At 36.9% G+C, this 26658-nt stretch overlaps 3 protein-coding genes across 3 annotated transcripts; 2 read left to right on the top strand and 1 right to left on the bottom strand.

The window, feature by feature from the left end:
* Window positions 1–1144: 1144 nt before the first annotated feature.
* LOC119603901 (mitochondrial fission 1 protein) lies at window positions 1145–2300 on the top strand. Its single transcript, XM_037956185.1, has 5 exons — window positions 1145–1323; window positions 1391–1507; window positions 1617–1784; window positions 1859–1971; window positions 2249–2300. The coding sequence occupies exons 1-5, from the start codon at window positions 1279–1281 to the stop codon at window positions 2268–2270; spliced, it is 465 nt and encodes a 154-aa protein (XP_037812113.1). The 5' UTR covers window positions 1145–1278; the 3' UTR covers window positions 2271–2300.
* A 2788-nt stretch (window positions 2301–5088) lies between these two features.
* Window positions 5089–25623, top strand: LOC119603648 (putative serine/threonine-protein kinase haspin homolog). The gene is made up of 8 exons (XM_037955762.1): window positions 5089–5231; window positions 5296–5510; window positions 22823–22883; window positions 22938–23626; window positions 23929–24455; window positions 24516–24719; window positions 24784–25079; window positions 25152–25623. The coding sequence occupies exons 2-8, from the start codon at window positions 5363–5365 to the stop codon at window positions 25351–25353; spliced, it is 2127 nt and encodes a 708-aa protein (XP_037811690.1). The 5' UTR covers window positions 5089–5231; window positions 5296–5362; the 3' UTR covers window positions 25354–25623.
* Window positions 9791–20645, bottom strand: LOC119603658 (2-oxoisovalerate dehydrogenase subunit beta, mitochondrial). The gene is made up of 3 exons (XM_037955774.1): window positions 19730–20645; window positions 19574–19666; window positions 9791–10206 (listed from the first exon to the last, which is right to left on the bottom strand). Exons 1-3 carry the CDS (start codon window positions 20501–20503, stop codon window positions 9979–9981), a joined length of 1095 nt encoding a protein of 364 aa, XP_037811702.1. The 5' UTR covers window positions 20504–20645; the 3' UTR covers window positions 9791–9978.
* Window positions 25624–26658: the final 1035 nt, after the last annotated feature.

Here is a 26658-nt window from a genome sequence, read left to right as displayed (position 1 = left end):
TATATATAGTTAGAACCCAAATCAAGAATAACTATCCAAATCCAGCTACGCCTACTGTATTTTATTCATAAAATAATGCATTCAAAATATGAGGTAGAATTTGAAAATTCTAGCATGTAATAGTTCTATAGTGGTATACGGTGATATCCCCATACTTAGAGTGGCTAGGATGGTACTTAGTGTTAGCTTTATTGAATAAGAATCAATATTATACAATTCTAAATAAAATTCACACAGTACTCCTCAAATAGATGGGGTTTCCGTAATGTAGTTTTTGTTTATCAATACAAAATTACTAAAAACCCAGATTATTTTTGTTATAATCTATAGATTCATACCCCACTAATATTTTTTTCTAGGTCCAAATCCATTGATTTCCTAATATATCAAAATTACTTATTATTTTCGAAATTAAATCAAAGAAACGATAGATTTCATGTTAAGTCAAATATTGAAAAATTCTTATAGGTATATAGGATAATAAATCGGTTAAGAAATGTCCAAACTTAGTCGTTCCACTACTAAAATATCTAAAAAATGTTATTCTAATATATAGGAGTAATAAAAATATTAAATTTTATAAAATAATGTAGCAATATTAAAAAAATTAACAAAAAACCTTAAAAAGCAAAATACTTTATTGACCTTAAAAATTAACAATACGTTCACATTTTATCAAAAATCTCGTTAATTAATATCACGATTTTACTTTTTATGGTAGAAAATTAAAATATAAGATATTCTTTAAAAAATACAACAAGCAAATTGCTTTATTTTGCTAAAAATAATTGTTCAGATAAAGTTTTTTCTTAAAATTTATAAAATTTTACATAGGCAAATTACTTAATTGATTCACTGTATATACTTTGTTGTGTCTCAGAAGAATATTTCATAGTGTTACACACGGAATGACAAAGTTATATATACCCTCTATCACCACTAATGGTGGTGGAGGGTATAAAATATTTAATTAGTTTTTAATACGTCGGCAACGCAACGATTGGATATCACTTTCTTACGTTGCGTAGCTGTCAGTCGCAGTTGGACGCAAAGTATTGTATGTGTTTGAGCCTTTAAATCTTTTTAAGATACATATAAAACTTTGAAAAAGTACTAAAAATGGGGCAAAAAGCACTAATTTGACAAAGTTAATGAGGGATGGTAAATTAAACAAATCCGGCAACTCTATTACTGAGTATCTTTTTGTTTTCAAAAATAAAGAAATAAAATAAGTAATCATTGTAAGCAGTGAATAGGAAAAATATTGCGAAATAAATAATGGAGGAACTTTTGAACGAAGTGGTTCCCCAGGATGAGCTAGAGGTAATTTCCAAGCAACATTATGTTTATGTATTTATGGTTCCAAAACAGATTATTAAAACATTTACAGAAATTTGAGAAGAAATATGCTCATGAACTTGAATTGGATGGAGAAGTATCTGTAGAAACCAAATTCGAGTATGGGTTCTGCTTAGTTCGTAGCAGATATACCAACGACATCAGAAAGGTTTGTACATGTGAAGTATGATTGATAATGAATCATTTACTTTAATTGATTTTAATTTGTGGTCTTGTTAACCCGAAGTACTGGAATATTCTAATAAATCTAATTTTAGGGCATTATGATATTGGAGGATTTAGCCCGAATACATCCGGAGGGAAGACGCGACTATATTTATTATTTGGCTTTTGGTAATGCTAGAATAAAAAATTATTCAGAAGGTCTAAAATATTGTCGGGCATTTTTGGATATCGAATCAAATGATCAAGTCCGATCTTTAGAGGTACATAGTTAAAATAATTGATTAAAATAATGATGTAACAAGAATTTATTAACAATTATTTGTTTTCGTCGTAGGAATATATTAAGAAACAAAACGACAAGGAAATGGCCAAAGGCATGGCAGTGGCTGGTGGAGCTGCTTTAGTTTTGGGAGGAATTCTTGGACTTGGGATAGCTCTAGCGAAAAAGTAATAGTCAATAATGATTTCTCGACATATATCATATATTCATCGTTTAAATGTACATAAAATATCAATTAGTTTCTGTATTATATTAATGTTTTAACACCATCATTAATAACGATAGAAACATATCGGAAACTAATTAATTCTATAATTTCATTACTACATAAGATTTAAATTCATTTTAAAATGATATATTATTCATCTTTTAGATTAGCATAATATTACGAAAACAATCTACGTATAATTATTAAATTTGTTGTATATTCTCCTTTTTTTGTAGTAAACAAAAACGCAATAAATAAATGCAGGATATTTGCTACAAATGTATCTAACTGATATTTGCATTCAATTCACTTCAATGGAATCACCCTCAAACAATAAGATATAAATTCATACAAACGTATGTTTTCACGCAAATATTAACATTTATACATGAAATGTAGAAGTTAGATATCACCGAGATGTATCCGCTGAATGTGATAATTGTTGCATAAATAAAATTAAACAAAAGCTTATCATTCATAATATATGTACATATATACAACTTGCATATGTTTTCTGAATGATATGTGGTCTAAATCACCTATTTTTATAAATAGTTAATAAAATTTTTGTTATGTTTGTGATTATAAATTATATTCCATTTTTGCTTATTTCGTTAAAAATTCGAAATACAACTGTTGTAGCATGTGTTTTAAATAAACTAACATTTCTTAAATAAAAAAATTTAATATTTTTATTTGAGATTAAAAAAATAATGTTGTACGAGATGAATTAGTCAAGTTATAATAGGAGATATTTACCACAATGCCTATATTTATGATATCTATTGAATACAAGCTGATTTTCTGAAAGGGACTTTGTAGCTATATTAGGAAGATTCCGTAGGATGGATGCTAGGTGAAATAATGAACCGATTTAAATTTAATGTTTGCATGGAAGGACGAACGAAGGACAGACGGACGAATATAGTATATTTTAAGGTGTGTGTTAGACAAATATTTTTGTGCATACAAACATCAGCACAAACGGATTATACCCTCCCCACTATAGTGGTGCAGAGTATAAAATATGATTGGATTCTAATACCCCTATTATGGTTCACCCTTCGCGAAGGGTAGTCATCTTGACGCGATGCGAAGGCTTAAGTGTAATGACCCATGCAGGCCGTGCTGGATAGGGACACCCACACCAGAGGGGCTCATGGCGAGCACTTACTAAGAACTACCCCCCCCCAAATCTGATAGCGTCTGTTTTTCCCCTTTGGGGCGGCTATCAGATATCTTGGGTCTGCCGGGTGTTTTTCCCTTTTCGTGGCTGAGAGGGCACCCGGTAGTACCGGTCCGTTCTTTTTGGTCCTTTTGGACCCTGTCCTTTAGAACGTCCGTCAAATCCACCAGCGTCTGTTTTTCCCATATTGGGCGGCTTGGTGGTCTGTCTTCTCCACGTGGCGAGGCAGCTTTCTTAAACTTGGCAGTAAGTATAAAATGCAAACCTTAAAATGTCCAAATGTCCGAAAAAAAGACGTGCCCCATGTATCCGGTCGGGGGCCTTACAATCTCCGGAGAACCTATTCCCGCGGCGGCGATTTCAGGTCGCGGTGAATCGAATGCTACTGAGATCCGGGCTAGTCTGGCGGCGACACCGGGCCAGACTAATCCGCGAGCTACCGGCAACCAAAAACCGGCAGGAAAGGAGGAGGGGAAACCCAAATCCAAAATCTGCCAAAATAAAGCACCCCCTAAAAAGGGTTGCACCAAAAATGGTGGCGAAGTACCTCTGTCTCTCACCCCAAGTACTTCAAAGGCTGCCCAGGCCCTGACCGATGAAAACTCGGCCAATTCCCCTGCTTCGGGTGCTGCCAAGGCAGTTAACCCAGTGCCTGTCGTGAGCAATAGTACTGCGAACCAGATTTCGGGTACCATAGCTACACCTCCCCCCGCCAGTGAAGGAACTGCGAACTCGATTTCGGGTTCCCCAGCTGTGCCTCCAGTCCAACCGGGCGATAGCAAACCCTCAAGGCACGTTACACCTGCAAGAAGGGCCTTCATTAAACGGCGCGCCGCCGAGAAAATTATTGACCGGTTAGGTAAAGAGCCTGCCGAGTCCCTCTCTTCCGATGACTTGTCATCGCTTAACTGGGCTAAATCCGTCTTGGCTGACCAACAAATTCTCCCCCTCACGTCGAAAGACGCGCCTAAACGGCAACGTTCGGAGGAGGAGACACAAGGTCAGTCGCAACAGCCCGAGTCAAAGAAATTGAAGCAGCACAGGTCGTTTGATAGGTCCTTCAGCGAGGTAGCCAAGGGTCACCTCGTACGTGCCATCATCGACCGTGCGGATTCTGACTGCTCCATATCTCATGCAAACTGGGATATGGTGCGTAGAAAGCTGATGGGAGTGTTCTGGCGAGTTCTCAAGGAGAACCCAGGTCCCCCCCCTCAGTGCGATGATGCTGGTTGGTACCGTGGTCGGGTAAAGCTAATGGCCTGCTCAAATGAGCGTTCTGCTCAGCTACTTAAGCTGGCGATAGCTCTTTTGGATGGCCTGTGGGATGGAGCGAAGCTGGATGTGGTCTCTGTTGACGAGATACCACGCCGGCCTAGGTCCACTGCCCTAGTTCCCGACGAACCAGCGAAGCCAGAGGAGATATTGGAGCTCCTGAAGATCGGTAACCCTGAAATCCCCACACATGACTGGAAGGTAGTCAGGGTATCCGAATCTGAAGGACACTCCAGAAGGATCACCGTCATTATGAACAGGGAGTCCTTGGCGCCGCTTCGGGAGAGACGAGGAAAGGTCTACTACGGCTTTGAGTCGATCTTTCTCCGTGTCTACCGGGGTGACGATAAGGATAAAACTGTACAAAATGGCGAGGATCCGGCTCCGGAAGAGATGTCGTGCGACGAGGCTGCCAGTTCAATCGCCGAGGAGGACTCTACAACCAATTCACAACTGGTTGGTGAGTTCTTCGAGGGGGTTGAAGTGACAGCCGACGGCGACGAAACGGTTGACGAGGACGACCTCCTGAAATCCGATCAAGAGGACGTCAACGTCACCGTTATACACGTCTCGAAGAAGAAGGATGGTGAAGGTCACGCAAATTAACCTTCACCATTCCAAAGCAGCTTCGGCTGCCCTGCTCCTCCGGATGGCAGAGAGAGGGGAGGAGCTTATACTGGTCCAGGAGCCCTGGATCCACCGTGAAAGGGTTTGCGGACTTAGTATCAAAGGCTACAAGCTTTTATACATGAATGGTACAGGTAGGATTAGATCATGTATACTTGCCAAAAGCGATCTAAAAGTCTTCATTCTCTCTGATTTCAGCGATGAAGACACAGTTGTAGCGGCCTGGGAGACAGGTTCGGGTACCCTTTTAGTGGTATCCAGCTACATGGCCCATGACCACTGCGAACCACCGCCAAACAAAAAGGTTCGCGATATTATAACCAGGGCAAATAATGAAAATTTGCCGATAATAATTGGGGCTGACGCCAACGCACACCATGCTATATGGGGCAGCTCGGATACCAACGCAAGGGGTGAGTCGATTTTTAACTTTATTCTCTGCAATGGTATTGATGTAGTAAATACAGGCTCGGAACCTACCTTCGTGGCGATAAACAGAAGGGAGGTTTTGGACATTACGCTAGTTAGTTCTAAGCACTTTAATATGATCAGGGAATGGAGGGTTTCAAAAGACTGCTCCTTTTCTGATCACATGTATATTGACTTTATAATAGAGGTCAGGGAAACGAAGGCTATGCCTATTCGAAATAGGAAAAGAACGGATTGGACAAGACAACATGAGATCTTATCCAACCTTCTTTGGCAACTACCGAACATACAGAATCGGACTGATATTGAGAATGCGACTAACGCACTTACAAATGCGTTCGACAGGGCAATCTCGGAATCTTGCAGACCAAAGGTCTGTAAAGGCAAGAGTAAACCACCATGGTGGTCCTCTGAAATAGCAGACACTCGTAAAGCGTGTCGCAGATTGTTTAACGAGGCCAAGCGACTAGGAAACTGGTCGGAATATAAAGCCTCAGTGAACAGGTTCAAAAACCTGGTCAGAAATGCAAAACGCAAGTCTTGGATATCCTTCTGTAGCGGCGTGGAAGGATCTTCTGAGACAAGCCGCTTGCGGAAAATATTGTCTACTTCGACGGTTGTTCCTAGCTACATCCAAAAGGACTGTGGCACATGGACAACTTGCGGAAAGGAAACCCTAGAAGTTCTCCTTGACGCCCACTTTCCTGGAAACTCGCCTCTCACGATGGAGTTTTCCGATGAACTCTCTGATACGCACATGGAGGCAGACAATCTCATTAATGAGGAAAAGCTAAAATGGGCCCTCGAGAGTTTTGACCCGTATAAATCACCGGGTCCTGATGGCATAATACCTGCTGATCTTCAGCACAACGAGGATATCATAATCCCCTGGCTGACTAGAATCTACTCGGCCTGCCTAGAATGGTCCTACATTCCTGAATCTTGGACCAGATGTAATGTGGTCTTTATCCCCAAAGGGGGTAAGGCCTCTCATACAAAACCGAAAGATTTCAGGCCAATTAGTCTGTCATCCTTTCTCCTGAAAACCTTGGAAAGGATTATCGACCTGCATATTAGGAGTACGATCGATCCCGACCGTTTATCTGCATCTCAACATGCCTATATGAAGGGCAGATCTGTTGAAACTGCCCTCCACTCGCTCGTAGGTTTTATAGAAAAATCCCTCGAGCACAGGGAATATGCATTAGTGGCCTTCCTTGATATTGAAGGGGCCTTTAATAATGTACTACCAGATTCAATTTTATTGGAACTGACTAGGCTGGGTGTTACCCAGCCGATCACCCAATTCATTAGTAGGCTTTTGACGAATCGAGTCATAATTTCTACAATGGGAAATGCCACTGTTTACAGAATGGCGAAGCGCGGTACTCCACAAGGAGGGGTCTTATCACCTCTCCTATGGAATATTGCAATTAACCCACTGCTCATGGAACTCGATTCTATGAAGTGCAAGACTATTGCATATGCGGATGACGTGGCGGTTGCTGTCTCTGGCAAGCATCTGACCACTATCTCACAATGCCTACAACAATCACTGAGCCGACTGAGTCGTTGGAGCTACAACAGTGGTCTCAGTGTTAATCCTGGGAAGACCGAACTTGTTCTATTCTCTAATAGATACAAGATTCCTTCCTTCCCTCTTCCTCGCCTGAATGGGGTGGAGCTTAAACTCTCCGACAGTGCAAAATACTTAGGTATCATCCTTGATTCTAAACTACTATGGAATCTTAATATCAAAGCGAGAGCCTCTAAGGCATCTATCGCGATGTACGCATGTAGGAAGGCCATTGGTAAGAACTGGGGAATTAGTCCCAAGTCTGCAAAATGGATTTTCGACATGGTTATAAAGCCTATTCTGATGTATGGTGCGCTTGTCTGGTGGAAAGCTTTGGAAAAATCCACCTATTGCAACCATACTGAGGGAATAATGCGAGCTTCAGCACTAATGATCACTGGTGCGACTAGAAGTACGCCATCGCAGGCGTTGTTTACACTAATGCACTGGTTGCCTGCCGATCTGATGGCCAGGCAACTGGCATTAAACTCGGCAGTCAGACTTCATGCTGCCGGAATATGGAAGCCAAACCGATATGGTCACGCTTCTATCCTGGGGTGCACGAGTTACATCCCCGAGAATATCGATTACTGCTCTCCCACGACCCTTCCGGACAAAAAATTCACAGTTAAGATGTCAAACGAACCATCCTTCTCAGAAGGTGAAACACTTGACATCTTTACTGATGGATCTAAGTCCACTAAAGGCGTGGGTGGTGGTTTCTTTATCCCCCGCTTAAACAAAGCGGTATGTTTTAGGCTGAATGACTACTGCAGCGTCATACAGGCTGAAATCTCAGCCATAAAAAGAGCGGTTAACTGGATGAGGTACTATAGGATATGCAACGGTAATATCCGAATCTGTACTGACAGTAAACCTGCCATTAAATCTCTATCTGGTGTCTATACGACATCCAGACTGGTTCGCGAATGTCGGGTGTCTCTTGACGAGATGGCGAACCATTCGTGCCTGGAGCTACTCTGGGTACCGGGTCACTCTAATATTCCCGGAAATAGAAAAGCGGACGAACTAGCAAAAGCCGGTTCACGCCTCAACACATGGGATACTGACACACTGGTTGGTATTCCGCTTTCATGCTGTAAGGCCTTTATTCAGCATGAACTATATGGGTCTGCGCAGACCAGATGGTCATCACTGACCTATTGCTCTATATCAAGAATGACCTGGCCTCTCTATGATGAACGAAGGTCTTTTTGCTTGATGGGGCTTTCAAGGATGAGATTACGTATATTGGTATCCATCCTAACAGGGCACTGTACTATAGGTGCGCATGCAAGAAGATTAAATCTTCCATACAATGATTTCTGCAGGAGCTGTCAGAGCGAGGATGAAGAGGAAACTGTTGAACACTTCCTCTGTCTCTGCCCCGCCCTAGCAAATATCAGGACTGAGTTTCTAGGCAGTCCAATACTGCATGAACTTGCGGCTCTATCAAATATTGACGTATATAAGATAGAATCGTTCATTCGTGCCTCAGGCTGGTTTAATACCATATCGAACACGGACATGTAATGTCCCATAGGTTTTGGTTTTCCTCTCGTAGGATCCGCTATAGGGTATCACAACGGGACCATAAGGACCCAAGTGAGTCGGTCGAAGGACCGACTGCCTCAACAACCTAACCTAACCTATGGTTCACAACATTAACTATTTTGGTGTTGTATATTTAAAATTTACAACACTTACCTTATGTGCTGTCATTTTTGTTCATCTACGTCCAAAAAATAACTGGTTACTAGAGTTCAAACCCCTTGTTGGGCAGACGCTCTGGGCATAAAATAATATTCAAATCAATACCAAGTATATTACTCATTACCAAAATTTTAAAATGTTTGCTGGGATATGATGATATAGAAGTATGTACATTATACCGACTCACAAAAAATGGTGCTCGAGTTACCCCCCTCAAAATATTCGCTGTTATGTAATATGATGTTATCCAAAATATTTTGGGTTTAGTGTTGTCCGTTGAGCTGGACAGTTTTCAAGAAAATATCATATGGGGGACATGATTTTTCATGTCCAATTCAAAATTTTCCCAGCTTCAAAAAATCTATGTTTTGTTTTTATAATGAGTTCCCAAAATATTTCTAGTCTATCGATGGCCGTTCGTGAGCTGGACCGGTTACAAAAAAGGCCCTTTTTAGTTACATAGTTTTTTAAATTTTACAGTTTTAAATATACAATATGTGGTATAATTTGAAAGGTTTTTTGAAGCCACGTCTAGTGCATAAATTATATAAAATTGTGCATACATTTTATTTACATATGTTAATAAAAAACCTAACAAATTTAAATTTTTTGGAACATGACAATTACTAACTGACGGTTATTTTTATGATTAATACATCATTGAACGCAGCTTTAAAATCCCTTTCGAACGATACCACCTACTGAATATATTGTTTTAAAACAAAACTTAAATTTTAAAAATATAATTTAAAAGTACCTTGTTTTAATTTGGTCCAGCTCACGAACGGCCATCGCGAGACTTAAAATCATCAAAAAACAAAGCAAGGTAAATTTTGAGAGGGGTAACAAAAACACATTTTTGCTTTCCATACAGAGTGAGTCGGTCTAATGTACATACATACTTATCTATGTATATGCAGTTTAAATTTAAAAAAAAAATGAAACATTTTTGTAAAAGCATCTTTTATATACATATTCTAGTTAAAATATCATTTAAAAACTTTTATTACTTATTATGAAAATTAAAATTACTCGTAGTTGTTTATTAATTAATTTAAAATCTAAATAAATGCATCGGTTACATTAGATATAAAATTGCACAAAAAATTTGTAGTATGTCCTCTTTGTTGCCGGTTAAATATGAGTTACATAAATAAAGACATCTAATAATTTATTAACTCCTTTATAGCAGTTAAACAACGGAACTTGTTTGGTAAATAGAATGGTTCGAAAACATGAGGGAATGGTGTATCCCAGCCAGTTACACGCTTAACTGGTGCTTCTAAATGGAGGAAACATTTCTCTTGAATATAAGCAGCAATTTCCGATCCAAAGCCTTGTGTTAAGGGAGCCTCATGAGAGACGATTACTCGTCCGGTTTTTTTAACAGACTGAAAAAATATATATTAAAATTATTAAATATGTATACACATTATACAGGTTCACAAAAAAATTATTATTCCCAATATACACCATGTCTTGTGTTTTGTCATATTTTTGGGCTTCGATTACGTTTTAGTTAAGCAATGATCGAAAAAATGCATTATAAGAATAGATAATAATAAAAAAAGAAATTTCTTCAACGCTGAACAATTATGTGTATTCCGCACTTCGACCGTAACTATGTTTCTGTAAGTTGTTACTTTAGTGGCGGAACGTCGAAATGTAGAATATCGAAGATTCCAAACCGCTTCTTTACTACAAGACTGGCATAATCCCAAATTCGGGGTTTTTTGAACTGAGGGATACAAAACATGCGCAATACTTAAAGTCTTTCATATAGCTTTATCAAATCACAAATACAGTATTGTTTGAAACCTAAGTATCTTTATTTGGCAATATATACAAAGACCTATTGTATTTTAATTGATTTATTCAAAATAACATAATTGATTTGTATAATAGTATGATGCTGTAAACAACATTTTTTTATTAAAACAAAACATTATAATTTTAAGTTTTCTTTATATCAGATCTGTTGTAACTTTTATATGTATGGATATTTAAAAGACTCAAATAAACATAACTTAACTTATGTGTTTACATTATAATAATAACAAAAGTTTAATTCTGAGTAACAAGAAAATAAAAATTGAATTAACTCTACAAATAGATGTTCGAAACTTAAGCAACTTTTTCCTCTTCGTACAAAAACCGTTGTACTTAAGGAGCACCAAACACCCTTATGGAATAGATTAGTTACTAGTGTAGTTGGGAATGATTCCCACTTGCATTTTAAGCCATTCACCAGCGGCTTTGTTATTTAAAACGGCGAATTCCAACCTTGCGGTTCAAAACGCCGAACAGCTTTTCTAAGAGATTTGAGTCATACGATTTTGATGGGCAATCAACAATGTTTAGTACTATCACCAAATAACTACTGTTAGATCAACTATGCCAAAGGTTTTAATTCATTATCATGCTAAAAACAGCATTAAAGTGATGTGTTCTATCCGGTATACTCAACTATATGATCGAAATGATTTTTATATTATGCCAGTCTGGTAGTAAATGAGCGAAACGATTTCAATTAGAATTGAAATGCAAAATATTTGTTTTTAATGGCGATGATTTTTGTAGCTATATAAAGAATACTAAAATTACATTTAACTTTCAAACAATTTGTACTTGGAACAACGGTTTTAAGTTATAACCCTTTGACGGATTTAACTAAGAAAAAAATCTAAATGAGTTTATTAATTGATTCAGAAGTATTCCATCAAAGCATGGTCCTGTTCGGAAATGCATCTCATAAGTACATGAACCACAATAAAAGGCAAAAGATGTCAAACAGGCATCACAAAAATTGCTGATGCGTTAAATAACCCTCTGGGACTGACGTTACGTTTTTTCAAATATTTTACTTACACCATTTTCTTCGAAAATATAAGCTTTCAATTATATTTTCGAAGACCTGTTTTTTTAAACCTAATAAATTATTAGCGTTTATAATTTAAGGGTCTATGTTGTTATTTATATTTTTTTTTCATTTCGACACGATAATTCAAGTTAAACAATGTTTATTTACGAGGTAAAAATTGAAAAATCGAAGTTTTCTGATTTTTTGGTGTCTGTCAGAATACCACGTCAGTCCCCGAAGGATAAGTAAAAAAAAAACCTCGCTTTATGCGAATTTGAATTCTAAAATTTTAAGCAAAATTTTACAACTACTGATTTTTTACCAATTCCGGTTCGGATATATAAAGTATTGTTCAAATCCTCTGTACATGAAGAAATGTTAAGTTTTATTTTTAAGAAATGTTGTACATTTTCTTCATTATTTGGAATTGGTATTGTTTTGTTGTTTGTTTCCTTTATTTTTTATGGTTTCAGTAAAGAATTAAATTTTTGTTGATTTTTTATATGCGATTTTGTTTGACTTTTAAGGGAATAAGTTGAAAATGTGCGCTTTTTTATTTAAAACCCAATTAATGGATTTTGTACGGAGCTAGTGTATCATTTTGTGCGAATTTGAATTATGCGCTTTTTTGCGAAACGAATTAATCGCATAAAACGAGGTTTGAGTGTATTGAGTTTTTATCAGAGATGGGGGTAGTTAACTATTTTTTTAGTTAAATCAATATTTCACTAACACTAAATATGGTAGGTAGGTAGGTAGGTTGATAGGAGGATGTATACTACATCAAATCCGAAGAAATACACCTAGGCCACTATCGGGCCTGTTGTGCGCTCCAATTCAAGAAAAAAAAAAAAAAAAAAAAAAAAAAAAAAATTGTTCACTGAATGTATTATTTTTCCATGTTCAGAAACTCAGTTTCCTGGACGTAATTCCTAAGAATCTTCCAATCGGTGTTGGTTAAGAATGTTATTTCTGGAATAACATCACTTCCAAGATACTTGGATCTAACTTCGACGAATGCCTGACAATGGCAAAGAAAGTGCTCCAGAGTTTCACTGTCCTCTCCACATGCTCTACATTCGTCTGAATTCGCACGTCCAATTTTGTATAGATGTGCTCGTAATCCTGTGTGTCCACTGAGAATACGTACCATCATACTAACCTCAGACTTGCTCATTTTGAGAAGATTTCTCGTCTTGCTCTCATCAGGGTCACCCCATAGAATCTTTGTGGTTCTACCCACCGTTTCATTATTCCAAGAGGCCTTATGGGATTCTCTCATCCATATTTTTAATTCAGCTTTTGTTGCGTCGAATGGTTTTGCGTTTGTCAGGTTAACTACATCGAGCTCCCTTCCCTTTAAAGCTATTACATTCGCCCTTTCGTTGCCGGCTACTCCCGAGTGGCCTGGTACCCATATGATGTGAACCTTACCTCTGGGAGAGTATTCAGTTAAAGCTTTCTTACAATCCAATACGGTCTTAGATTTAATTCTATCACCTGATATCGCACAAATTGCCTTCTGGCTGTCGGTAAATATATTAAGCCCTGTGGGCGCCATATTTATTCTAATCCAATTTACACATTCCGTTATTGCTCGTACTTCTGCCTGGAAGCTTGTGTTATGATTAGGTAAACGGTGGTATATTTCTGTTTCTGGGTCTTCAATATAGAACCCCAGACCCACTTTGTCCCCTAATTTAGAGCCATCCGTGTAGCAACGGATTCCTACTGGTATTTGCTCTAATGTTCCGCTTGACCAAGACATTCTATCTGGGATTAGCGTTTCAAAGTTTCCGACATATTCAGTGTCTGGTATGCGATCAGGCACGTCCGATGAATGTGTATAACCTTCCAATGTGTCCAGTATACATTGATGACGTGTCCTATAACCGTTTTTGGCCAGTTCGCCTAAAGTAAAGAGCCGTTCGGCTGTAAGCGCCGCCTCATATCTTATATATGTTTCAATGGGTGGAATATCTAGCAACGTTTCCAGAGCCTTGGTTGAAGTAGTACACATGGCACCACTTATACCCAAGCAGCATGTACGCTGAACTCCCTGTAGTAGTTTGATATTACACTTTTTGTCCAAAGCAGTCCACCAGATTATTGAAGCATAAGCTAGAATTGGTCTAATTACACTTTTATAAAGCCAATTTGTCATAGTAGGACTAAGACCCCATTTCATGCCTATGGTTCTCCTACATATCGCCCAGCACCGATGTGCCTTGTTGATCCTATCCTCTATGTGGTGTCTCCATTTTAATTTCCGGTCAAGTATTACACCTAAGTACTTAACTTTGTCTGTCACCGGTATCTTCTTGCCCAAGAAGCAAGGTTCAGTATATGTAGAAATTTTTGTCTTTCTTGTGAAAAGACAGATTTCCGTCTTCGCCGGGTTAACATTGAGGCCTCTCGGTTGAGCCCAGCTCAAGGCCGTATTCAGAGCCTCCTCAGCTCTTCTACACAAGTAATTTGGATCCTTTCCCTTTAAAAGTATTACGACATCGTCTGCATAGCAGACAGGTCTAAGTCCTTTCTCGGTTAGGGTCCTTAGGAGGCTATTAATCGTGGTGACCCAGAGTAAAGGTGACAAAATGCCACCCTGTGGTATACCGCGAAATACCTTTTTCCTGATAGTTATATCGTACATCTCGCAGCTTATCCATCTGTTCCTCAGCATGTAGTTGATCCAGTTACGGAGCACCCGGTCAACATAAAACTGGTCTAGGGATTGGATAAGGGTATCAGTGTGCACGTTATTGAAAGCGCCTTCGATGTCAATGCATACTGCCAGTGTATACAGTTTGCTATCGAAAGATTCACTTATGTAGTGGACAACTTCATTTAAAGCGGTCTCCACCGATCGTCCCTTTACATAAGCATGCTGCTTATATTTAAGGTCATTGTATGGTATGCTGCTTTTAACCATGCTATCGACTATCCGTTCCAAGGTTTTAAGTAGGAAGGACGTAAGACTTATCGGTCGATAGGACTTAGGTGTCGCATAGCTAGGTTTCCCTGGTTTGGGTATAAATATTACCCTTGCATCCTGCCATTTAACTGGGGTATATGCCAATTTTAAGCATGCAGTGAATATCTGTGACAGATGTACGGAAACCAGTCCCGCCTCCATCTGCAAAAGTGCCGGGAAAATTCCATCCGGCCCTGCAGCTTTATAGGGAGCAAAGCTCTTGATTGCCCCTTTAACCATGTCAGTTGTAATAACTATTTCCGTGTTACCCTCCCCTTCCTCCAATATCGGTTCATCTATGTTATTCGATATACCGGGTGGGAAATGAGAATCCATTAGGAGTTTCATTGTCTCCTCCATATCCTCAAGCCTCCTGCCCGTGTCCTCGATCATAGATTCCGGTTGGACATGAGTTTTGGATAGGAATTTTTTTATCTTCGATACCTCATTTACGCTATCTACCTGTTCACAGAAAAGTTTCCAGGAGTCTCGTTTGGCTCTTCGAACGATTTTCTTATATTCACCAAGTTTATTACGATACTCATCCCAGTATACTGCGGTCTTTTTACGCCGTGCCCGGTTAAATAGTTTGCGAAGAGTCTTCCCAAGGTTCCGGATCTCCCCAGTTACCCAGGGTTTTTCCTGGGCAGATCTCCGCTCTCGCAGAGGGCAGCTGTCCTCGAACGATTCAACCAGGGCACTTGTGAACGTTTCCACTTTGGCATCTATATCCTCTTTATTTCGACATTGAAAAGTGTCCTGACCTAAACGGTTCTTTAGTAAGGCCCCGAACATTGTCCAATTAGTTTTAGACTTATTCCGAAACTTTATCGGCTTTGGTGGTGGCCTTAGTATTTTGAATCTTATGTACCGATGATCAGAAAAGGAGTGCTCGTCCGAAACTCTCCAATCCTGAATTTCGTTTATAAGCTCTTCTGAACATATAGTTATATCTAATACTTCTTCTCTGATTCTATTGACGAAGGTAGCTTTATTACCTAAGTTCAATGTTATCAAGTCTTTAGTATTAAAGAAATCCATGAGGGCTTGTCCCCTGCGATTGGTGTTTGTACTACCCCAAGCTACATGATGCGAGTTGGCATCACAACCTATTACAATTTTCTTATTTTTCCTTTGTGCCTCTTCAACCAGTTTCATCAGATCCGACGTTGGTGGTAGGGTCGGAGAATCGAAAGGCAGGTAAATAGATGCAAGGTATATGTTGCCTCGACCTTGCTTCAGCACCGTTGCATCCGATGTTGATAATCCTGTTGAGAGGAGAAAACATAAGTTCTTGTGACATAAGATACATGTTCTCGGGCGAGATCCTGTATCAGCGTAGAAAAGTTGGAAATTTACGTGATTTAATCCAGAAACCTTGTTGCGAATCGTCCAAGGTTCCTGGATTAAAGCTATATGTATTTTACCTGTGTTGATTTTAGCCATCAGAGCGTTGGTAGCTGTCTCGCTCCGATGGAGGTTTATTTGGATAACCTCAATCATGGTCATCCATTAAACTGTCTTCCAGCGAGTTGGTGGTCACCTCCTCGCTCTTTGGATTTGACTCCTCCGGATAGCCTGAAGTGGCTATTAATGCAGTGAGTACTGTTGATGGCACTGCGGTGTCCTTATCAGGCATAGGAATAGCAGTATTTTTAATAGACACATTCCCAATTCTGGAGAGCATTGCTGTTCTGTCTTCTGGCGGGTGAGTAATTTCCTCCTCGCTTTTAGGATTTGACTCCTCAACATTGCTAGTACTTGCTAATGATGCTTTGGGTACTGTCTTAGGTGTTTTAGTGTCCTTGTCGGGGCCGGTTTTGACAGCCCTTTCAATCGGCGCCTTCCCAATTTTGGAAAGGGAAACTACACTTTCTTCTGGCGAGTTAATGGTAAATTCCTCGATTTTAGGATTTGACTCCTCAACGTTATCAGTAGTGGATACTGTGGTCTTAGGTTTTTTAGTGTCCTTTTCGAGGCTTGTTGTAACAGCCCTTCCAATCGGCACCTTCCCAATTTTGAATATGACAGATTTAGAGGCGAAGTAAGCCCTACCTTTATTCTTGGCAAGACTAGCCATGGATTTCTGGTCGATACCTATTACAAATAAAGTTCCCTCAGGTTCTTCTTTCCTGTAAAAGACATCCCATTTTTCCACGGCCAGCTCACCATTTTGACCTCCAAGAATTTCCAGTATACGTTCATTAGCCAGTTTACTGCCCCATCCTTTTATGTAGACAGTGGACTTTAGGAGCACCGGAAGCTCGCTCTTCTTTGCCAGTCCCAGCCTAGCGCCGTCCCAGGGAGGAGGGATACTTTCCACCAAGTTCTTTAGGGTGCTAACACATTGGTGAGATGCCAACCTCATCAACATCACGCCCATGCTGAACTCGCAGCTCTCGCTCTCTATTGGTTGTTTGCCCTTTGAAGCTATTGCATGGTCCACTATCTTATTGTTGACCAGGTCTTCTATTTTACTCTGTTGGTCTATTGGAATTTTGCCTGTCGGATTACCGGCATCGTAAACTGCATAGCAGAGATCGTCCCGGTGCCTACTTCTGGCAACTTTGGCGTAAGATGGCGGCTCTTTACCTTTTCCTCCGTCTAGCTTCTCCTTCCTCGTTTTTCGGGGCTTCTTTTGAGATTCCCTTACCTTCGAGGTTGATTTCGCCGACGTGTTCGTCTTCGGAATATCTGGCTTGGCGTTGTCACCCTTACTCGCAGGATTCTCACTTGAGATTCCTTTGAGTGAAGTATGGCTTGGCTTCGACTGTGTATTAGAAGACGGGGAGCTCTTTTTCTTCTTAGGCTTATTCTCAGTTGTCAACTCCTCGGGTGACCTGATCCTTTTTGTCTCAGATCTTGTGAGAGAGTCCGATTCCTTTGGAGTGTCGTGGGATTGACTAACTATGATTTCCTGAAGCATCTTTTTCAACTTCCTCCTCTGTGCTCCAGAAAGTCTTTTCTTAGTAATAGGTAGTTTAGCTATGCTATCACTCACCTCTTTCACCATTTGCTCTACTTCATCCTTTTTGGGATTTGCTATAATGGTATTATTATTATTATCATCTGAGGATTCAGAGTCGGAACCCTCACCTATATTTAAAGGCTGAGGTAGCTTAGAGCTCTCTCCGAGTACATCCTTCTCTTTCACCCCTATATTTTTGCCAGCGGCATGCTGTACACTTGACGCATTGTCCGCCACGGAGGCCAAGGTACCCACCTCCGTAGTAGTATTCTGCTCACGATTGCAGGATGACGACGACACGTGACTCGCGAGTAGATCAACACTTGCCGCCGGTACTGGGTTATTTAGGCCCTGCACCGTAACTTTTATCTTTTTATTTTTATTTTCCATATTTGTTTTTTTTTTTTTTTTTTTTTTTTTTCCAGTTTTTTGGTCCGCGGGGAATATAATATTCCCAGGTGGTGGACAATCTGCCCTCCCTCAGCTTAAGTGAAATTAAAGCTGGGAGAGGACAGATGGTCCATCACCACCCCCTATCCGCCACCCGGGGACGCGCTCGGTAGGAAAAATCTGGAAAACTCCCCCGAGTTATTAAATATTATTTCCAAAAAAATATTTTTTACTAATTTTCAGCAGCTTAGTGATAGTGAAGCTTATATTTTTAGCACTAATATTTTTTAGTGATAATATTGTTTTTTTAAATATCACTGTCACTATTATTGAGTGAGGCTTATAGTTTTTAATTCATCGCTAAACTGAAATAAATGTAGTGAATAATTTTGAACTACCACTGATTTCACGGTGTGACAAAATTACAAAAAATTCAATACACTCATCGCGAGATCTAGTGAAGTTGGTAGGTCTAGTAGAGTAGATTACAGTACCATTTTTAGAATCTTCAATATACCCTAAAAATCGGAAGATATTGCAAAAAAACGCTTTTTGTTGACTAGACAGACCAAAAAAATTATATCTCAAAATTTTCTTAACCGATTTAATATTTTTCAACGGTTTTGAAAAGAGTTTCCCTTGTCCTTTTTAAAAAGTATAAAAACTGACAAATATAATTTTTTTCGTAAAATCAAAAATTTACCAAATCTCTCTTTCCTGAAGTAAAATATCAACTTAAGATATGCAACTATATTTGTGTTGCATATCTTAGCTATTGCTTAGCTTTATTATTCAAATTGATAATTTACTTTAGAAATGAGAGATTTGGTAAATTTTTGATTTTACGAAAAAAAATATATTTCTGTCAGTTTTTATCTGATTTCAACGTTTCATTATTTTATTCATAGAAATATGGGCTAATATAAAAAAAAAATATGTTTTCAAATAAAGTGTGGGTCAAAAATGATCTTGAATTGTAAAAAAATTAAAAAAATAATAAAAATTTGTATTCAAATCTAAATATTTTACACATTTCCGTAAAAAATATTAAAGTGTGTATACTTTTTAAAAAGGACAAAGGAAACTCTTTTCAAAACAGTTGATAAATATTAAATCGGTCAAGAAAATTTTGAGATATAATTTTTTTGGTCTGTCTAGTCAACAAAAAGCGTTTTTTTCCAATAGCTTCCGATTTACTCATCTAGGTCTATAAAAAGCATTATATCGCGTAACGAGTGTTTTTAGTGTCACACAGTGTTATTAGTGATAGTTAAAAATTAGTGCACTAGCCCATTTCTGGTTTTTATACAAAAATTATTTTACCCGGCAGAATATCTACTGGTTAAACGATAACCGGATGTTGGGATAACGGGCCTTAAACTGTTTTATTTTTAGTAAATAAATAAACTAGTTCCATATCATGTAAGAAATTTTTTAACGTCTGATAAATTCCTTTTGCGCAGTTTCTGTCAACACTACTAACAACTAAAAATGGCTTAAAGAAGTTAAACGAGTCATACCCCCAATGAAAAAAGCAGTTAGCTTTTATTTTCCTGTTTTACTCACCTTAGCAACAGCATCTCGATCCCAAGGAAGTATTGATACCAAATCAATTACTTCGCAGTCAATTTTTAATTCCTTTTTTGCCATTTCAGCAACCTAAAATATTTAAAAATTTTTTAAATTTTTAATTATAATTGTTAAGCTTTATATTAATTGTACCTCGAGAAGTACATGCACTTGCGTTCCCCAACCAATTAGAGTCACATCTTTGCCCTTTCGAAGAACATCGGCCTTTCCTATTTCAGATGTATAGTTATCTACAGGCACTTCTTCAACAGCTGCACGATATAAAGTTTTTGGTTCAAAAACAATACATGGATTAGGATCCTTAATACATGCTAACAGCAAACCCTTGGCTTTGATTGGTCCACGAGGCACTACCACTTTTAAGCCAGGAGTATGGGCAAAGTACGCTTCAGGACTTTGACTGTGGTATAATGCGCCATGTCCAACAGCACCACAGGGTACGCGGAAGGTCAAAGATCCGCAATCGAAAAGACCACCACTTCGATACCGATATTTAGCAGCCTCGTTTACGATCTGATCGAAAGCTGGAAATATGTAATCTGCAAATTGAATTTCTGCTATTGCAGTAGCTCCTACGTTGGCAACTCCAATTGCAAAACCAGCGATACCTTGTTCACAAAGTGGTGTATTAAATACTCGATCTTTTCCATATTTATCACGTAGTTTTATTGAACAACGAAAAACACCGCCAAATCCGACATCCTCGCCAAACAACAAAGCGCTCTTGTCCTGTTCCAAAGCAATATCCATTGCGTTGTTAATTGCTTGAAACATGTTCATTTTTTGAACGCCTTGTGATCCAGCTGGTGTTACATCTTTGTCTGGATAATATGTGAAATGTGATCGGGTAAAAGCTGGCTTGTTGGATTTAATTAGTCCCAACAACTGTTTTGAGTACCTATTCATTTTACACTATTTTTGTAATTTTACCAATTTTTTTGAAAGGGACTATCAGCAGATCACAGAAGACGATCGGACAGTCGTCTTATCGTTTTTCGAGGTTATATAATCAATTGGTGATGTCAAATTAACTATTATATTATTAATCAAATTTAGCGATTTCCAACCAATTAAGCGGCTAAAAATCGTTTTTTTTACCCAATAGAGGGAATTATAGCGATATTTTAAGCATACTTAAGTCCCATGGCCACACATCCCATATTATAAAATATTAATTAATATATTAATTAGTTAAACGCAGCCATACATCAAATTTATTCCATCAATCTAAATGCCTCTTTTTTGTCCAAAAATAAGGATTTGCTTCTGAAATTATGTTTTTTTTTTATTGATAACGATTGTTTTATTAATAAACTCATGGTTTTTGTGAGACTATTTTTCTAATTTTGATTTTTTTAAGCAAATCTTGAACTTTTCATATGTAATGATGTCGCAGCAAAAACAACCTAAAAATTAAATTTCTGGTTCTTCTGCTGCATTTCCTTCAAACCACACAGTGTGAGTTTTTTACTAACATAATCATAATAATTTTATTATTAAAATGCTATACTTTATAAAAACGAATAAAACAAGTAAGAAAGTATAGTCGGGCGTGACCGACCATATGATACTCTACACCAGTTATGAATATTAAATGTGATTTATTTTTCATAATAAAGCATTTATCTTCTATTGCAATGTTCCGATACGTTTAAGCAATTTATGGACGAAAAACTAATTTTCTGAAAGAGGCTTTATATGGGGGCTAGGGTCAAATTAGGACCAAGCCTGATAAAATTTTGTGAATATATTTATATTTACAAAATATTTTATTGTGCTTAATTTCATCGCTATATTTGTGTTTATAAGTTAATTTTGGACATTCAAGTAATTTTCTGAAGGGGACTTTGTATGGGAGCTAGGGTCAAATGAGGCCCGATCTCTATGAAATTTGGCAAGGTCATCAAGGTATAAAACTTAGTTGTGCCGCTTTTTATCAATATACAGGTATATTTAACATAATTATGAGCTCAGAAGCCCTTTTCGGGGGGTTCTGTTGTATGGGGGCTAGGTGAAATAATGGACCGATTTTAACCATTTTCAATAGGCTTCGTCCTTGGGCTGAAAAAGGAGTGTGTTCCAAATTTCATCCAATTATCTTGAAAATTGCGACCTGTACCTTGCGCACAAGGTTTACATGGACAACCAGCCAGCCAGACGGACGGACAGACGGACATAGCTTAATCGACTCAGAAAACGATTCTAAGCCGATTGGTATACTTTAAGGTGGGTATAGGACGAATATTTTTGTATGTTACAAACATCAGCACAAACCCAATATACCCTCCCCACTAAAGTGGTGTAGGGTATAATTAAATACAAATTTTGTAAATAAACACTAATTTCTAATGTTAAAAATCAATTTTAATTGCATACAATTGTTTCTGTAAAATATAGCATTATTTCAGTAAAATTATGTGTGAATTGTCGTGATAAAATCAGCATTTTTTACTCCTATGCATTAACATAAGCAAAAAACTGACAATTTTTCTGCCGACGATTTGTCAAGTGCTGTGATAAATATTTGTCTAATATAGACATGGGGTAAACAATTGTTCTGACATCTTTGTTAAAACGATGATATTATGTTAATTAATGCTGTCTCTACCTGCTTGTCTTTTTTATCATGATAACAATTTAAAGTTTAGCATAATAAAAATTTATCGAATCTAGATATGGGTAACACCTCCGTATGATTTGCAAAGCTACATTTCCATTCTGTACTCAATACGTAGCACTATATTTTTCATTCATTGTTGGGGAAATTTATTTTATTTTAATTTATTTATATTCAATATAAAATAAACTTAAGTTTTCGCGGCAGACGCGTTACAAACTACAGTGTATATGTGACTTGTTAAAGCTCCTTTTACATTATACCACAAGTAATATGATATGTGAAAATTTTGTGTAGAAGAGAACGCAACATGTCACAAAGCCATCACAAATTAGATAGAATATGAAGGAAAAATTGAACAAACATTTTAGGAGAAAAAACAAACTGTTTATATAGAGCAGAAAAATGCTTAATTGATAACACTGATATAAAGTGTAAAAACGTCAGTATGTGTAATGACGCCCCAAACTATTTCAATTTAAATATTTGAACCACAAATTATATCTGTGATTTGGACTATTTTGAAGAAGTCTATTTATTATATTCTTTACGTTCTTAAAAATATATATATTTATGTATTTTTATACTCAATATGGATTTTATGACAGACGACACGCTGCCTGATGATGCATGGATGGATTCCTTTGATAAATTATTAGACCAAAGACCGTAAGTTCAAAAATATACAATTGTAGAAAATTAATCCAAAAATCTTGCTTTTAGTGCCTTAAGGGAGTTAAATGTAATAAAAAAAGATATACGTGCTTCCTTTAATCTGAACTCAAGCTATGAAAATAGTAGTTATGAGAACTCTATGTCTAAAATGCCAGAACCACAACAAATGGATACCTCCGTTTCATGTTCATCACAGGCATCTTTACCGACAAACGTACAGTACCTTAATATACCCACAAATACGAAAGCAAATAAACAATGTATGCTATCTGGTGTAATTTCAACTCCCGTCAGAAATAAGAGTTTAGTGAATCCATTCAAATGCACTCTTTCTCCTATAGGACCATGGGATTTACGGCATTTCAATTATAGAAACCAAAATGGGTGTAAGAGCCAAGCAAGTAATGTGAAATTTAACGCTACACCAATCACAAATAACCCTATAGTAAATGTTGAATACGTAGAGGAATTAAACAGTCCTAAAGAATCAAATAATAGATATTCCCTTGGGATCTCTCCGCTTGTTTTAGTTAGAAAGAAATGGAAATCCAAACAAACTCAAAAACAAGTTTGTTTTGCCTCCAATGAATCGAATAACGATCATGAAGTTAGAAATAATACTAAGCACGAAGTAGTAGAGCTTGACCCTTCTCCATTACCCCCTAAGATAGATTTGCAGCCTGGCAAATGGCGTAAATCGTTAAACTGCTTACGTCGAACACAACATCCTACATTAGGTAAGTACTGTTTTGAATTTATTGGAACTATTAATAGCGGGACTGAGTTCAATTAAAGTAGGAAGAAATATTTTTCATAAACTACATATTGAACTCTTTTTTAATGATCACGCAAAACGAATTATTTTGGAATCATAAAATAATACACCCAAAGTTCAAAGTAAAGATATCTATGTAAGTACATATATAATTTGATATACATATGATTCTTATACATTAGAAAAAATGCGGTATTTGTATAACAATATATAAATAAAATTTGTTTCACTGCAAGATTTAATTAATTTCACTTTCAATTCTAGAAAAAGACCGTATATCATTAACGAAACAGAACCATAAAGGTAGAGGTACAGGTGTTATTGGAAGGCCTAAATCATCAACAACTACCACAAGTATCGCTGGAAATCGTAAATCAATTTATATACCGTCGAATTCAACTCAAACTAGATCAGGTTCAAGATCAACATACAGCTTAGGAAGTAATGATTTTAAGCGTCAGATATTGCAGCGTTGCGGGCAACGTCGCATTTTAACATTTGATAGTGCATACAACGAAGATTTCCTACGAAATTGTTACAAAATTGGAGAAGGAGCTTATGGGGAGGTTTTTGTTCATTCCAACACCAATAATCGAGATGTCGACAATGAGAGTGTTGAAAAGACAGTATTAAAAATAATACCTATAGAGGGAAAGGAAGTAGTTAATGGTGAAGTGCAAAAAACCTATGAACAAATTCTCCCTGAAGTTATTATTTCAATGGAACTATGCAATCTTAGCGACGACAACCGCAAATCGAATGTAACTTCTGGATTTGTAAATCTAAAAAAGGTATTAAATTAATTAAATTTGTGAACTTTAAATTATCTATGAGTTAAATTTAAATTTCAGGTAAGATGCATTAAAGGATCCTATCCATCATATCTCCAAAAACTTTGGGAGGAGTACGATTTGGAAAAAGAGTCGGAAAACGATCACCCGAATTGTTTTACAAACGATCAGCAATATATAGTCTTAGAATTAGCATATAGCGGTAGAGATCTAGAAGGATTTCAGTTCAAAAATGCTGAACAGTCATTTTATGCTTTACAACAGGTAAGAATACGTGCAATGTAAATATAATTATTTGGTATTGTTGTAAATTGTGTTTTATTTTTAGATAATATTAACATTGGCTGTGGGTGAAAATGAATTTCAATTTGAGCATCGTGACTTACATTGGGGTAATGTCTTAGTTCTTAATACCAACCGACAAAGTATATCTTATAAGCTTGGGGACGATAATGTGACTATACCCACCAAGGGCATTGAAATTACTATTATAGACTACACTTTATCGCGAATGACATTTAATGACTATTGTTTTTACAACGATTTATCCAGTGACGAAGAACTGTTTACCGCAACTGGTGATTATCAGTTTGAAATATATCGGATGATGCGAAAAGTTTTAAAGTATGAGTTGCTTTTAACAACATAATTGTAATAATTTTTAATTGTAATATATCTCTTTTTTATACTTATTAGCAATAAATGGGAGACGTTCGAACCAAAAACAAACATATATTGGATCTCATATATCATATCAAAAATGGTCGATGGTGTTACCTATAAAAATATACGATCTAAGAATCATTTACATTATTTGGAAAAGTTAAAACAGTTTCAAAAATCGATATTAACATACAAAAGTTGTGTGGATTGCGTTAGGGATGTGCTTTTACCGTAATGTCGTAATTTGTCTTCTACTACATATACTTTATTTTTTTATTTTCATCAAATGTTTATTTTTTTATAATATCGCTTATTTTATTCTAAAGGGTATATCCTCAATTTAATATCTTATATATGTAAGTATGTATATGTGCCTGCTTTTATTTTTCCTATCTAATGTTTTTTGTAAAGTAAAGTCACATTAATCTAGTAAAAATGTTTAACACGAAACAATGTTTTTTTTAATTGTGACCCTTTAGTTAAAAATAATCGAAATGTGTTAATATTTTTGAGCTCAATATACATACATATCTATTTATGAAACATTTTTAAATATTCATTAGATGTATTTTTTTAGATTAGGATTTACTGTGTTTCAATAATTTACGCGTCACTATTCGTAGTTTCAATGAAAATTTAACATGACATAAAATAGAGTATGTTGGCAAAAATAGCTAAATTTAACAATGTGCAAAATAATTTCAATTTGCATTTAAGTTTAAAGTCTGTTTATACAATTGCAAAACAATCAATTAAAAAAATTGTAATTTTGTGTCTAAAATGGGCAGAGGGGCAAACATTGCAGTCGAGGATGCGGGGAACGATATAAACAACGAGACAACGATAAATATACATAGTTGACAGCATAAAGAAAGTGCTGTAAAGTACAAATTTAAAGCAGAAAGTAGTGCAAAAAGTTCAAAAATAACACCATATTTAGAGCGAAAAATATTGGGTAATGCAAAATATTACATTTATGCGATCTATTCTTTAAAATGGAATACAACTTGGAATGGAATACGAAATGAAAGGATAAAAGTGGAAGAAATCAATATACTAAAAAGGTCCTTAAAAAAATAAAGCATTTGCCAAATTACATGTGAAGTGTCCTCCGAGTAAGAGGTCAACTATTTTGGTGTCAGATTGAACAAAATTTATTTAATAAAAATAGAAGTCTTGCTGTGCGTAGACTTCACAACACTGAATTTCGTCCCCAATATACCATAAGTATATTTTAAAAGTTATCTATTTTTCACAAAGAAAATTTTATGTTGAATTTTACCTTGATTCCGATGTATTTATGCAATTTATTGATGAAAAACAAAATTTCTAAAAGAGGCTTTATATGGGAGGGGGATGTATTTTTAGGTTAGGTATACTGAATTTCATCGCGATACAAATGGTTATAAGTCAATTTTTGGGCTTTTAAGATATTTTTAAAGGTGGGTTTGTATGGGAGTCAAACGACGGCCGATCATTATAAAAATCGACATGGTCATTTATGCTTATATAAAACCCAAATCGTAAGGTCAGGTTGTAT

This window comes from Lucilia sericata, unplaced genomic scaffold (genome assembly GCF_015586225.1).
Source record: "Lucilia sericata isolate MDLA Ls3-8-SP2 unplaced genomic scaffold, ASM1558622v1 Contig000010F_arrow, whole genome shotgun sequence".
In the NCBI taxonomy this organism is placed as follows: Eukaryota; Metazoa; Arthropoda; class Insecta; order Diptera; family Calliphoridae; genus Lucilia; species Lucilia sericata.
Note: the sequence above shows the minus strand (reverse complement) of the source record. Positions and strands in the feature narration are given on the sequence as shown.

Excerpts from the sequence above, each read along its gene's own strand:
- LOC119603901 (XM_037956185.1), top strand. The coding sequence starts at position 1,279 with ATGGAGGAACTTTTGAACGAAGTGGTTCCCCAGGATGAGCTAGAG. Across the intron at positions 1,508-1,616 it reads ATACCAACGACATCAGAAAG|GGCATTATGATATTGGAGGA; the intron begins GTTTGTACATGT and ends ATCTAATTTTAG. Across the intron at positions 1,972-2,248 it reads GGGATAGCTCTAGCGAAAAA|TAAACAAAAACGCAATAAAT; the intron begins GTAATAGTCAAT and ends CTTTTTTTGTAG.
- LOC119603648 (XM_037955762.1), top strand. The coding sequence starts at position 5,363 with ATGGCCCATGACCACTGCGAACCACCGCCAAACAAAAAGGTTCGCGAT. Across the intron at positions 24,456-24,515 it reads GATTTGTAAATCTAAAAAAG|GTAAGATGCATTAAAGGATC; the intron begins GTATTAAATTAA and ends TTTAAATTTCAG. Across the intron at positions 24,720-24,783 it reads CATTTTATGCTTTACAACAG|ATAATATTAACATTGGCTGT; the intron begins GTAAGAATACGT and ends TTTTATTTTTAG.
- LOC119603658 (XM_037955774.1), bottom strand. The coding sequence starts at position 20,503 with ATGAATAGGTACTCAAAACAGTTGTTGGGACTAATTAAATCCAACAAG. Across the intron at positions 19,667-19,729 it reads AAGTGCATGTACTTCTCGAG|GTTGCTGAAATGGCAAAAAA; the intron begins GTACAATTAATA and ends TAAATATTTTAG. Across the intron at positions 10,207-19,573 it reads ATCGAGATGCTGTTGCTAAG|TCTGTTAAAAAAACCGGACG; the intron begins GTGAGTAAAACA and ends ATATTTTTTCAG.